Source organism: Heloderma suspectum, chromosome 1 (assembly GCF_057233095.1).
Source record: "Heloderma suspectum isolate Gila_16-S chromosome 1, 16-S_ref, whole genome shotgun sequence".
In the NCBI taxonomy this organism is placed as follows: Eukaryota; Metazoa; Chordata; class Lepidosauria; order Squamata; family Helodermatidae; genus Heloderma; species Heloderma suspectum.
The window spans coordinates 210,477,917-210,492,715 of record NC_139458.1 but is presented as its reverse complement, the minus strand read 5'-3'; the positions used below and the strand labels follow the sequence as shown (position 1 = coordinate 210,492,715).

At 43.2% G+C, this 14,799-nt stretch overlaps 1 protein-coding gene across 1 annotated transcript in view; it reads right to left on the bottom strand.

Annotated features, from left to right (window-relative positions):
* The window catches only part of CNBD2 (cyclic nucleotide binding domain containing 2), a 34,616-nt gene that overhangs the window by 1,762 nt on the left and 18,055 nt on the right, over positions 1-14,799 (bottom strand). Inside the window, exons 6-11 of the mRNA XM_084818191.1 lie at positions 14,010-14,161; positions 12,529-12,667; positions 10,334-10,460; positions 3,872-4,058; positions 1,147-1,312; positions 14-153 (exon numbers count right to left, since the gene is read on the bottom strand). Coding sequence (XP_084674317.1) covers positions 14-153; positions 1,147-1,312; positions 3,872-4,058; positions 10,334-10,460; positions 12,529-12,667; positions 14,010-14,161 — 911 coding nt within the window. The remainder of the gene's footprint in view (positions 1-13; positions 154-1,146; positions 1,313-3,871; positions 4,059-10,333; positions 10,461-12,528; positions 12,668-14,009; positions 14,162-14,799) is intronic.

The window sequence follows — 14,799 nt, the reverse complement described above, 5'->3', positions numbered from 1 at the left end:
GGGCCATGCCTACCTGGGATATTTAATCTCTATTTTGCTTAATTTCACCATTGTGACATCATCAGCACAGTCCTCAATCTTGTCTTTTCTCAAACGGATGATCTCAGCCCCTTGACTGACCATAACCATGGTACGGTTATCTTGCAGATTAGCCTAAGGGGAAGACCAACTTCCATCACTGTGCAACCCTCGAATGCGCCATATCTGTGGGGCCCAAATTAGTTCAGTTTGGATAGCAGAGAGCTCAGCTTACTACTCCATATGAACTTAACAGCTGAATGCAAGACATTTTCTGGATATACCAAGGGATGTAGCCAAGGGGATGGGGCAAGGTGGATGTGAGGACTCATTTTTCCTCAGGAACCTTCTCGGCCTCTTCAGTATGTGATTGGATTTTCAACCCAAAAAAGTAAGTATCAGCCTAGCTCTCCTGGCTGATGGGACAGAGAGAAGGCCATCTGAGGCTGATCTTGTTGAGCAGCCTGTCTGGTGTTGCTGGAGGCGCTCTTTGAGATAGGCTGGGGAGGAACCATATAGGGTTTTAAAGGTCAAAACCAACACCTTGAATTTGGCCCGGAAAACAACTGGTAACCAGTGCAACTCCTTCAGCACCAGAGTGATGTGATCATGCCAGCTGCTGCCTTTAATCAGTTTGAAGGAGGAACAGGAAATGAGAAGGAAGAGACAGAGAAAGATTTGTGTTAAAGGGGCAAGGAAAGAACACCAGGTCCTGTAACTGCTCTGTAAGAAGCCTTCACTCATACAGGACAGGCACAACGTGTCTAACTCTGATAGCTGTGTATGTTTGCTTGAAGACTTCGCTGTATTAAACTAAGGGCTATTTCAACCCATATGAAGCCAGATCTGTTTACTAGTCATATAATAAGTGAAACAAGTCATATATATTATACTACTTTTATGGGTGGGTTTCATTGACATGCAAGTCCCACCCACTTTATCTTTAGATCCGTCACCATCAACTGTCTGACTTGGGGAATTTATTCATTACATTATTTATATCCTGTCTTTCGGCCCTAAAAGGGGCCCACAAAGTGGCTTATATATAAAACAAAATGCAATTAAAACAAATTAGAATGAACTAAAACTGGGAGCAGAGCAAAACTGGGAGCAGGCATTTATACTCACTATACATTCCCCTTTACGAAGTTCATCCATCCTGATATATACAGCTGCAGCCACAGAAGTCGGCAAGTTTCCATAGGAAGTAGAGTAAGTTAATTTCTGTTTAAACACTCCTGATACAACCTTTTGAACAATCTCTGGCTCCTCCTGCTGCAGCTCACAGATTGGACTAGAAGTTAAAAGGATAAACTCACCCAGGTCAACCCTTCCCCTGATCAATTTAGCACTGTGCTTTTTCCATGAATGTAATCTATTCCCCCTCCCCCCGGAACAAAATGAATTGGAAATCACACTTTTTTCAATGACAAACAACTTCAGAATGAATAGGGCTTTGCTGTTATTTTCCTTCATCTCTGACTTCAGAATTTCCCTCACCCTCAGTGACCTTGCTCTTTCTCTCCACAACACTTACATCACTTCAGGGCAGGGCTAGGCAACTTGTGGCCCTCCAGATGTTTTGACCACAACTCCTATCACCCCTCACCATTGGCTATGGCTGATGGGAGTTGTAGGCCAAAACATCTGGAAAGTCAGATGTTGTCCAGCCCTGCTTTGGGGGCTGGCTCTAGCTTTCCTTTTCTTGTTGGGTGAGGCTTTTTTTTTTTTGTTTAGCTATGATCCTAAAACTTGCTGGCACCTTACTCAGGGCCCAGGTGCCTTACTCCTTGTGCCACCATGGCAGCCTTCAGGATCCAATTAGATCTGCTCTCCCCAACCTGGGGCCCTCCATATGTGTTTGACTACAATTCCCAGAATTCCCCAGCCAGCACAGCTGCTTTTCAACACAGCTGGGCCAGGTGACCTAAGGAACCAGCAGTGGCCTTGGCTGGGTCTACGATGGCTGCTCCAGGCTCGATTTCTCAGTCTGAGCAACTCGTCTCCCTGACACAGACCATCATGACCCACCTTATCTTCCTGATCAGGACCTGACCACCAGCCCATTTTTGACCATGTCATCCACCTCTAGCCCCCAGGTGGGCAATCTATGAACTTAGGGATGTGCCCCTTGGCCTACTTTCAAAAGCTCTCTGAGAGCAATCAGTTCAGACTTCTAGCAGGAGCAAACTGTCTCTCCTGGTAGCCTGCTGGGTAGGGAGAAAGAGGGTGTCAGAAAGAGACTGAAGAAGAGGGCATTTCAGCAGGTGTAGCTTTTTAGATCCTTGCATGGCAAGTAAGAATGTTTCCAAAAACTCTTCTTCCTGGATTTTGGAGTTAACTGGTCTCATTTCTGAAGTGCAACAGTTGCATTAGGAATCCTCTATCGTTCTGTGTTTATTTGTTTGCAAACTATGTACAGAACACTTTGCCAATGTTCATTCATGTCTTCCCCTCTTTGCATTATCAATATGTATGTGTGTACTGATAAAACACAGAAAAGAAAGAAAAAGCAATCTTGATGTGATTATATCTATTATAGAAAGAAGATTCTTTTTGTGTTGTATTTTACCAAAGCTTGGGCGTGCATGTGTACAACATTAACATACCACACAATTGCATCAAGATCTATTTTTATGTTTGCTGTGTTTTGTCTGTCACATGTGTGCCCTTGTAACAATTGGGGGATGGAGGAAAGAGAGATGGAACTGAGAGGGGTCTTCAATCAGGGCTTCTTATGCTACCATCGCTATGGGCCTTTAACTAGCCAACCAGTCTAAGCTCTATATAGCATGGATGCCTTCTGGCTGCAGTGCTGAAGAGAGAGTTATCAGCTGACCCCACAGCCTGAAGATGATCAGCTGACCTCCCAAGCCAATGGAGAGGCACCAGGCCCTACATAATGCCTTTCCTTATAGGCTAGTCCAGCAATCTGAACAACTTCTCTCATTGAAAAAGCAATGAAGAGTCTTGTGGCATCTTAAAGACTGACACGTTTATTCTGGCATAGGTTTTCGTAGGCTATAGTCTACTTCGTCAGATGCAAGGAATATTTTGGAAGATTTCATGGTTATATGCAGTACAAATTGTGGGGAAGAACTGTAAACAGTTAAGAAGGAAATTAAATTCAAAAAGTGACATTGTTAATGGTGGTCATTCACAGTGTATTTGCTGGTAACACAAACACTGGCACTAGGTAAGCCAATTAACACACGTAGTGTAATAAAAAAAATCCTTTATCCTGATTCTAGCCTCTGCTGACAGAATTAAAACTGCTGATGAATTCCAACTCTGCAGTGATTAGAGTGGCAGACTGTCAAGTTAGGATTTTCATAACGCTACATGTGTTAATTGACTTACCTAGAACTGGTATGTCCCCATCCTCAGGCCCTCAGTTCCTGGCCTCCAACCTGTTCAGGACCACATCTCAGACACATGTGAATGTCACCTTATCTGCGTCAGACCCAAACTCCACGGCAACCTGTCACTAGCCAGGCCCCAGATCTGACCAGAACTGAAAGCTCTGGGAAACTGTGTCTGTTCAAATACAGCCCCTACCCATTACAGTATGCATTAATCTACTTATTACCTCCCCAGAGTAAGGCTAACCCAATTTGATTCTCAGTCATTTGGAAAGAGCAAGCTCAAAATCATGGTGCTTCTGACTACTCCATACACACACACACACACACACACACACACACACACACAGATTGCTGCATTATAAAGAAATTAACTAGAAAAAATGTAAGGGGGGTGGCTAGTTTTACAAGCTGCCAATCTCCATCTCCCCACCCCACCACCAAAGATGCTTTGAAAGACATCTGAAAGCAAGCTAAGATCCTCCTCTCACCTCTTCTGGCCCACATCCACCTTTATCACTACACTTTTATGACTCTTGTTAAAGAGAGAACTTTGTCTTTCGTAGCCTTCATATACTTTATCTTGCTGCTGAAGATAATATTCTTTCAGTTTGCTCATTTTATGCCCAGAGTAAGAGCTCCACATGGTGCTTTTGAATCTGTCAACACATGCGATCTCTACAAAGCAGAGGGAGAGAAAAGCATCCCTGAAATCAGTCATTTTAAAAAGCCAGGGGATCTCTTGTCTTTTGGTACTTATATATTATTGTTAATGTTTTAAACCTTTTAAAGGATAGGTGTATACTCAGAAAGTTCTTATCTCTGGAATTTTTTTCTTACAGTGTTTTCATACCTGAAGATCTGTGCTTCTGGCATGATATTTATGTTAAGTCTGAGGCAGGAGGGGCATTTTTAATACAAATAAGCATTATAAGCAATGCAGGTTTGATATCAGCGTTGCAAAGCCCCTGAAGCAGCAGCAGCCACTTTAAACCTCATGTGTCAAAAACACATTGAGGCTATCTTGCGTATTTTGAAAGACAAGCTAAGCAAGGAATACAGATTTCAGTTCTTCAAGGATGAGTTAGAGGAACATTTTTTCCGTTCTGCTTTTGTTCTTGTATTCTTCTGCTAAATTTGAAAATTTAACATAAAAAGGGCATTTTAAATCCCCCTCCTGCCCAAAGGATAGGAACAATACTGTGAAACAAGACAACAAAGTGGCCCTGTTTGCACGTAATGGTGACAAATCATGAGTTAATTAACCAACAATTTGCATGTGATGTGTGAACTTGGACACTATGGGTTAATTGTGGGTTAAACAACCCACATGAATCTAAAAACAAATTGCAGGTTAACCTCTGGTTGTTTAACCAACAATTAAGCCATAGTGTCTGGATTTGCACATTACAGAATATTTTGCATATTCAAAATGGCGGCAGCACATGACCCTGGCAAATCATGTGTTAATTAACCTGAAAACAGCTCTTTTCCAGGAAGCCTTCCTTGGTTGACCAGCCTCAGTTTTATTGGCATTCTGTTTTTTAAAGAATAATTTTAATATCATGTTTTATTATTTTTATTTTTATTCATTTTATCTCTTGTTCACTGCTCCAGAATCTGTTTAGATGGGGAGCAGTATACAAATGTTGTAAATAACTAAATAAACCAACCCACAATTTGCTGAACTAGATCAGTGTTTTGTGGCACCTTAAAGACTAACACATTTATTCTGGCATAAGTTTTCATAGATGCTGCCCACTTTATTAGATGCATGAAGTGTTACTCTCAAATTGCCAGATTATATACACACTCTGGTGGGGGATGTAAGCAAACTGAAAAGGAAAAAGGACAAACAGTGATTATGGCCGTAACAGCTGCCATTCACAAAATGTTGGGTGGTAACACATACACCATTGCAATGGTGAGCCAACTAACATATCTGGTGCTATAAAAAAACCACCTTTGCACTTATTTGAGACCACAGGAAACAGAATTCAATGTCTTGGTGAGTGTCTCAGAAGACTCTGTCAGTGACCTTAAAGTGGTCATGCTTGAACAAAAGAATTTCAAAGATAGATGTAAACGTGAAATAGCTGAAGTACACTTTGTCAAGAGACTGAACTCTATTTCCTGTAGTTTGAATAAGGACAAAGTACCCTGTATGCTTTGCATTTCAGTTTCCCTGACAACACTGGTTACATCTCCACCGCCATCTCAATTTAAGGTGCCACAAGACTGTTGTTTTTGCCAGAACGGACTATCATAGCTACCCCTCTGGAAATAATGTGAATTTTCCATCATTAGTCACAGAAGAGTGGTAGGGATGGCAGAGAATTCCGCCACGGATCTCGGTGAGGCCGACTGCCAGTGCATTCGGCCCCCCAAACTCCGTGGCGGAACGGCCTGCTACCCCCCCGCTGCCCCGCGGATCCCCCCCGGGACGAGACTTACGTGGGGCAGATCTTCTGGGCGGCAGCGGCTCCGGCTGGTCTTCTGACTGGCTGCCACCGCCGCCATTTCCAGTGTTGGGGAAAAAAAAAAAAAGACGTGATAGGCTACGTAAAGATTTACGTAGCCTATCTTGGCTAGGTTTAAAAAAAAACAACAACGTGATAGGCTACGTAAATCTTTACGTAGCCTATCATGGTTGACTACAGGGACACAAACGGCGGCGGCTATGGCCGCCGCCATTTGCGTCCCTGCTAGCCAGCGGCTGGATGTCCGGCTGCTGGCAGAGCCAGCCGGCGGCTCTGCAGAATCCCCGCGGAGCGGAGCCAGCCGGCCAGGATTCCGGGGGGAGGGACAGAGCGCCTCCCCCCACCAGCGGAACCCGGCAGAGCCAGGTAAGGGCAATTTCGTACATCCCTAAAGAGTGGTGAATCCTACACACAGTTATAGTCTTTGAAGTATCAGGGCGGGTGCACACCCCGGATTATAAGGTAATGAACCTGAGCAAGGCTTGGTCACAACTGTTTAATACTTGGCCTGAGTGGCATGATTGACTTCTATTTTAGAAGGGCCACATTCCATTTGGGGAGCAAAAAATACCTTGTATGGTCAGTCCCAACTTTGTCTAAATGTGTTTGTACCACACAATGGGCCTGTTCACATGATCCCCCACCACATGTGCTGGTTGCATGCTGTATTGCCCCGGCCGTGGGCTTCGACCTCTTAATTTAGAGGATAGTGATAAATCAGATCCTTAAGTTTACTTACAAGGAGATACTTTATTGAATAACTTACAGCACAGAGGTGTACCCAAGGGTTGGATCAGACAGCTTCTCTGAACCCAGAGCCATGGGGTACAATGGGTTTTATACCATACATGTTAGCAATCAGGCAGCATGACAACAGCATGCGCCATCTAGTGTTCATTCCCAGCATAGACTAACTGGGCTTGGTTCTCATCACAGCCACCTGCAGCTTGGCATAAACACATTTTACTTCCCAGGCACATCTTGATTCATTCATTAGTATGGAATGTGCTAGGCCGCGCTATCGGCCCTTTGACTCATCTTCACATGCTCAGAAGCTTACTAACAAGGGAATTGCACCAATAATGAACTTAAGCAAGGCATTATGGATCTTTAGGTCCCTCTAACATTACAGGTGACTTGGTTACACTCCTGGGGCCAATACATGTGCCAGCTGGATTTCCCCAATTACCCTCGTTGGCCCTCCTTCCCGTGTCATCCGAAACCGGGCAGCATGGCTTGTTTGGGGGGCAGGCAGCAGCCCTCAAATAACCCAATGACAGCTCATGGGTTATTTGAGGGTTGCTCCCCCTCAATCAAGCTCAGGGTCAGACAACGCGGCAAGCCACACCAGCAGTGGTAATTAGGGAAATTTGACCGGCATGCACAGCAGGGTTAACAAGCAACTCTGGCTTGTTAACCACGCTGCAATCGAGCCAGTCAGTGAGTAGCTGGCCACACTTCTTTCATGACCAGCACTGCTTCCAGACTAGACTTTTATTTTGTAATCACTCGTCACATTCATGGGACTTTACAGGGGGTCCAGACGTCATCTGGTCTTCCATTTGTAACCTTCCCATGTTTTCCTACAGCTTCTTCCATCTTTTTCTTACTACAGAAAATCTCTAAAGATGGGAAAGAGGAATAGCTGCACAATGCTTTCTGAGAGGTAGTGCTAGGGCCCCTCCATCTGGAAGCACCCCAGATCCTTTATATAGTCGTCTATCCTTTTTCTCATTGGGATGCTGAATTAAAATGTTAGTGGCTTCTGTGACTTACGATGCTTCCAGATGAGGCTCTTATTGTGCCATTGCCCTGCCCCATCCATGGAATTTTCTGGTGGTTGTGGGTTCCAGATGATGTCATCTTCCCCTTATAACCTTCCCATGTTTTCCCACAGCTTCGTCTGTCTTTTTTCTGTTCACAAAAATCAGTTCAGGAAAAGATGGAATTGATTGGTAACACTAGGTAGGAGCCATCCGTCTGGAAGCACCCCTAAAGGCAGAATCAGCTGTGCTGGGTTGTTTCCCTCCTCCCCCCATCTGATTCCTCTGAAGGAAACTATATTTATTTATTCAATGTATTTATTTAATCCATTCCTTAGCCACCTTTCAAGACCACAGTCTTCTCAAGGCAGCTTACATCTTAAAAACTATAAAACAAACATATTAATATATTATTAATATATTATTAATAATATCATATTAATAATATATTAGTATACATTATTATTAATAATACTAATAAGGGGCCTATAAAACCATCGAGGTTGGACTTGATGGTCTTATAGGCCCCTTCCAACCTCACTAGTCTATGATTCTATTAAATGTAAACAATTTTAAATAAAACCAGCTTTTAAAAAACAGTTTTAAAATACATTGTCAAAATATCCACCAGTAATGAATACCATAACAGTTTTCCATTATATTTATTTATTTTAGCATCATTTTGCTAGAGCTACTCCACAGATGGAGGCATAGAAACCATGCCATCACAGAGCTGAACAAAAGGTCTGTATGTTTTTGAAGCCCAGCTTGGGTTACTTCTCCTCTGCCTGGTTTAGAGGGCTTTCCAGCTCAAGTCATTCTTTGTTTTGCTATTTTTATAAAATCAAGGGTATTTTCTCTTCATAATAAACTACTTTATGGGAAAACAGAGCTTTGTCTAAGATTGTACAACCATTTTCCAAAGTGACACAGCCTAGATGGCTTATTACATACTTTCTTAGGGTGTCTCTACATTAAGAAAAAACTTGCATCCTTACTGGGGCTTTCTGCTTTTGGTTTCTTTGCAGGATTAGGATGGGCTCCTTACATAGCAGACACATGACTTGAATCGAGGGAGCGCCTCTCTCCCTCCCTCCCTGGCATGTGTGTATAGAAGGGTGGGAGAGTCTTGTTTTTGTCACTTAACTTGTGCTCTACTGTTTCCTCACAGCTCCCAGGAAAGCTACGACTTACTTCTGAGTAGATATAAGATTGTGCTGTAAGTCTTCAACCCTCTGCACACTTACTTGGGAGTAAGCCCCATTGAACTCAATTAGATTTAGTTCTGAGTAGACGTAAGACTGCGTTGTAAGTCTGCACTCCTTGGCACACTTACTTGGGAGTAAGCCCCATTGAACCTAAAAGGGTGCGCTGAATCAACAGAGGATGTTGATTCTGCGTTTGATGGAGTAGGGGATCAGATCTGTCTCCCTTCATTGCAGGGAGGCATTTTACCCTCTTCTCCTTCCGATCAAGAAATATGCTCAAGCATTTACATGGCAGACATGTGGTTTGAATAGAGGAAAGTCCTTCCTTGGCAAGTTCATAGTACTATACTGGCATTTCACACCGCGGTGCTTTAATGTTCCAGTTTATCTCCAGTCTTTTTCGAAGTGGGATAAGCAGGAAAAGGTGCAGAAGATATCCCTGAGGTTGACAACGTCATGTAAAGGACCTGCAAATTTCCATGAGTGGCCAATCATGAGCATGCCATAAACTGCTCGTATAGAGACACCATTAGAAAGGGCTGTATTCCAAGATCAGCAATGGAGATCCAGAACTTTGGCTGCAGAAGCATACCAAGAGTTCTCAGGACTTAAGAGCAGTTCTTTATTATTTGTGTTTCATTTTGGGGTGTCCAGTGACAGCATTCTCAGCATCCTCACCAAATTACAATTTCTAGGATTCTTTGAAAGTCACCATGACAGTTAAATTGGAATAAAACTAATGTAATTTAAAAGCTACCTTAAACTGATCTGGTTCGCATGTTCACCACAGCCCACCATGACTTATTTAAGCCACGGTAGGTTGCGGCATGTGCCAATGCATCCTGGGTGTTGAATACTCAAGCTGGGACCTCAGCTTGTTGTGTCATCCAGACCTGGTGGGGGGTAGGTTATGTGGGGTTAAGCAATCTTAAAACAAGTCATGGGTTATGCGAGGGTTGTTTAAGCCTTGCAAAACCCATCCTTGCCGGTTTTGGACAACAAGACAAGCTGCAGTAGTGGTGTGAATATTCAAAATGGCCACCCACACGTGCTGCAGCCCGCCATGGTTTAAATCATCATGCAAACCGGCCCACTGAGTCAGAGCATGGGTCTGACTGGCAGTGGCTCTCCAGGGTTTCAGGCAGGAACTTTTCCTACCCTACCTTGAACCTGGGACCTTCTGCTCTACCACTGAGCTATGGCCCCTCCCACTCCTCTGTCATGTAGACGTGCTCTTTAAACTTTAGAATAGTAACAGAAGGGGTTATATGTGAAATACATACATAAACATTAAAGCAAGATTATAAGTTGCACAAAACAGACGACTTGACTTTTGCTGCTCTACCTTCCAATATAAAGTATAATTTTGCCTATGTCAGGCATTTCTCTTCCACAGCATCTACTTCCTATGGAGACCAAGTTTATATTTTAACTAGGTGCCATGCTGACAATGGTGAAGTCTTGGTGAATAACATACGTGCAAAAGTGAAACTATGACATACCAGCAGCTATACGGCGCCTTTCCCTCATCTGTAGTTTGCGTTTGGGAAAACAGAGTTGTTTTGAGAGCCACTTGTGATAAGAGGGACAAGTGGTTAGGTCAACCAGTCGCAAAACCTCAGTAATGCCCTGTTGAAACAAAACAAGAACAAGAAACAGTGGACTTGATACTGTGGGCCCACAGCCAGAAATTTTGTGGCAAGGGGCCTAAGAGGTTGGGGAGGTAAAAATCAACATGGAACAGCAAGACTCTAAATACAGGCAGCCTTTAATATCAAACACAAAAACTGTGTTTTAATAAGATTAATGTTTTTAATGTACCTAAGTGCTTGTCAGTCAGTAATACCAGCAGCTTAATCCTCACTGACCAAAACAGTAGAGGAACACTGTTTGCTTCTTACTGGGCAGTTGGATAGAGCACCACTTGCATGCTTTCTTTTACATCTCTCCAAATAAAAGTTTTAGAGAGCAATCCCATGGTCCCTGGGCGAGCATGAACTGCCCAGAGATCTTTGGCTATTGGGTGGCACAGAAATTAAATGAATGCATTAATTTGCATGTTACTTTGAAGCCGTAGCTACCAGCAGATGTTACCAATAAGAGTGTGACACTAGGGGACAAGCTACATGTTACTTTGAAGATGTAGCTAGCAGCTTTCTATTATATTCTAAAGTAAGTGCAGGCTCCCTGATTTGGACCATAGCATGAGTGGTAGGGGGGCTTTAACCTTTTGCCTCCCCTGCTGTGGTCCTGATCCAGATTGCCCCCTGCCCCCACACTTGTGATTTGCATCACCAAAAAGTGGTCCTATATATATGTAGGATCTGGAGGATTCCCCACATCTGGATTGGAACCACAGTGGGGACAAAGAGTTAAAGCCCTCTTATCTCTCACACTAGACTGGGGCCAATCCAGACTGGGGGCCCTGCACTTACTTTACAGTAAGTAAGAAAGATCAGCTAGCTATGTTTTCAAAGTAACAGGTAGTTTGGCCCCTAGTGTGATGCTCCACTCGTAACATCCTACACAATATGCTTGTAAAGTGTAGGATATGCAGGGCATGAGTGCCCAGGAGCAACAGCCACATCAGTGGAGGCTGGTGGCTCTGATGTCAGTGAGGCGGTGAATCCGCTCCAGGTTTCAGTCAGAGCTGAGAACATTAAAGGAGCTATCCAAGGTGTGCGGCACCTTCGATAGCTCCTTCAGAGTTCTGTCTGAAACCCAGTACAGATTCAACGCCCCACTGAAATCAGAGCCATCAGCCTCCACTGGCCCACATCATCAGCCCAATATGCAATGCAGTAGCCACTGACGCATCGCCAGAAAAGAGGAGAAAACAGGATGCAGGTTTGCATACGAACAGCCTATTTTAAAATGCAAATTTAGAAATAATTAAATAGAAATACAACACATTTATTGATTTAAATAGAAATATAATACATCTCACCATAGTGGGGAAAACTGTAACCAGATGACCTGTGTGTCTGCTAACTATTGGATTGGCAGCTTCAAGGTCCCTTTAAGCTCTCCTTTCATAGGGTTATTTGTCTTTAAACTGGATCTGGACTGGACAGCCCTTCAAATAGAGGACTGCCCCCTGTAAAGGAGGATACATGGCCACCCTAAATTCTGGGACAAGACAGCATAGCAGTAGCAGGCAGCCACTCTGCATAGATCATGTCTGTACCCCTAGGGAGCAGGTGGGGTTTTGGCTGGGTTTCATGTTGCTTTGGGGGCACTGGGTGTTCTGGCTGCTGCTCAGTGTGCAGATATGTAAAGAAAAATATTTTTTACAAAGGCACTGTAAATGTCCAGTACTCTCACCTCCAAAGGGAAAGGTCCCTAAAAGGCCTACAATGAAATTCCCACTGGTTGGGAAGGGGAAGGTGCAAAGCATATTACTAATTTTAAAACATATTATTACATTTATATCCTGCTTTCTTTCCTCTTGCAAGGGCCCCGAGATGGCTTACATGATCCTCCTCCTCCTCTCCATTTTATCCTCACAACCACCTTGTGGGGTGTTAGGCTGAGAGTCAGTGACTGACCCAAAATCACTCAGTGAGTTTCATGGCCGAGTGGGGACTAGAACTCGGGTCTTTGGAGTCCCAGTCCAACAGTCTAACCATTACAACACACTGGCTCTCCAGTGTAAGTTATGAATTATTATGAATCATTACTTGCAAACTGATCTCACCTTTACAATAAATATTATGTTGGAAGATTCTGCAAGGTCATTGGCAATCACCTGTCCATAGTGGAACCTCTCAACTTTGCAGATATTGGCTATTTTCTCTATTGAAGCCTCAGGCAAGGTTTCAAAAAGGTCCAACGTTCTGAAATCAGAAGGGGTGCACAAGGTCTTGTCATCTTTAAGGTGCCACAACACACTTTGTTTTTTATGCTGCTACAGGTTAACATGGTTACCCCTCTAGAAAGAGGAAAATAAGCAATGCAAGAGGCTGTTGTAGAGGATTACGGTGGGAGAGGTTACCTGAAATGTAACAGAAGGCCTGCCTTTTAAACAACTCTTACGTATCACTAAAATCCAAAATAAATGTGATTGTAGTAGTGGTGGAAGAGCGATGACTTTCAACCCAGGCCTGCCCCAATAACATGTCCGCAGGGGCAGTGGTGTCCCAATTTAAAGAGAAAGGGGGACATGGGCAAAGTGAGTGGGTGGCTGAACCCTTCCCAGCCCCGCTGCCTGACACCAGTTCTGGTCATGCCCTGCCTCTTTTTTGTTTATTTGCCCAGCACAGACAAATAAGCTGAGCCCATGTGGCTGAACTTGCCCCTCCAGCTATTTTAATTCCTCCAGAATGCAGTGCTTAGATCAAACTACACGATACATTAAATACATAGGGTGGCCACTCGTAAATCACCCAAAAAGAAGACATGCACAGCTGAAAAAGTGGACACTGAATTGCATACAATTTACATATGCTAATTTATGTTTAGATGCAAAATCAGACATTCAAAGTCAGACCCTCTTTCTTTTTTGCTAACAAGTGTGGGGGTCCCTAATTGGGCCACACCAATGGAGGCTTGTCCCCATTATTCTAGCCCCTGCACAGGGATCTAAACGTCAGAAAACAAGCAGCTGGGAGAAGGTTTAACCTTCCTGTATCCTGATTTGCTGCCGAATGCTGCCGTTATGTGCAAACAGCCCCACTGTCTTCCACTGTAACAGTTTCCAGAGGGGTACACATGTTAGGCTGTTGCAGCAAATACAACAAAGGGACTTGGAAACCTTAGAGACAAATAGAATTATTTATTTTGGCACATGCTTTCATGGACACTATTCTGATGAAGTGGACAGTGTCCATGAAAGCTTATGCCAGAATAAATTACTAGTCTTTTAGGTGCCACAAGACTCTTCATTGTCATCACCATCTGTACTTCTTGCATTTCAGTTCCCTCTGACAACACAGTTTAGACTCCATCCCCACATCCCCCAGCATGTGTACGTAATTCTGCCAATGTGATGTTAACATTTTATGCATCTGATGAAGTGGCAGCATGTATGAAAGCTTGTGCTAGAATAAATTTGTTAGTCTTTAAGGTGCCACAAGACTCTTTTTTATGCTGCTACAGTCTAACATGGTTACCTCTCTGGAAAGAGGAAAATAAGCAATGCAAGAGAGTGTTGTAGAAGATTACAGTGGGAGAAGATACCTGAAAAATTCGTATCGATTTTTGAATTCTCGGTGAAGCTCCTTGTCTAGTTTATAGGTAAAGAAATCCTTTTTATCCACCACCAGCAGTTCTGTTTCCTCCATACAGACAACAGTGGCAAGTCTCCTTTTTCCTTGTAAAAGGGCAACTTCCTGTTAGAATGCAAGAAGATAGGAATGAGAGAGCAGAAAGATATGGTGGATTATTTAAAATCAGTTCCCAATTCCTGATATTGTCAGCTTTTAGCCATGCACAGCTCTACTCTTCTTCCCATTATCTTTCAGTTTCTTTTTTCTTTTCATTTCCATTGTTTATTCTAAATATACAAATAGATCACATATACAACACAAAAATATATGCTATAACAAGTATTATAACCCATCATCATATTATGAGATTAATAAACTGTACCCTATGCATATATACTTCAAACGCCAATAACCAATTCATAAGGAAAACTCAGTTAATGGCAGCCAGATACTCTTCTACCAGCATATACACCCTTCTGTGACATTAGAGAAGTACAGCCAATCAGTGCTGAGATGTCATCACCTGCACTGCCCTAAAATGTCTTAATACGTGTATTACCATGTAAATTTATTTTATTGGGAGATATTGTGGTGTAACATGGTGAGCCCTAGACTAGCATTTTAGAATGAGAGATTAATTAATCTAAATAGGGCTTAATCTGGTCATGGGCCCACCAAGACTGAAGCCCAAGAACATCTGGAGTAATATTAATAAACATGTGCCTCTCAGCAGATGAACACATGTCCCTCTCTTTTAATAA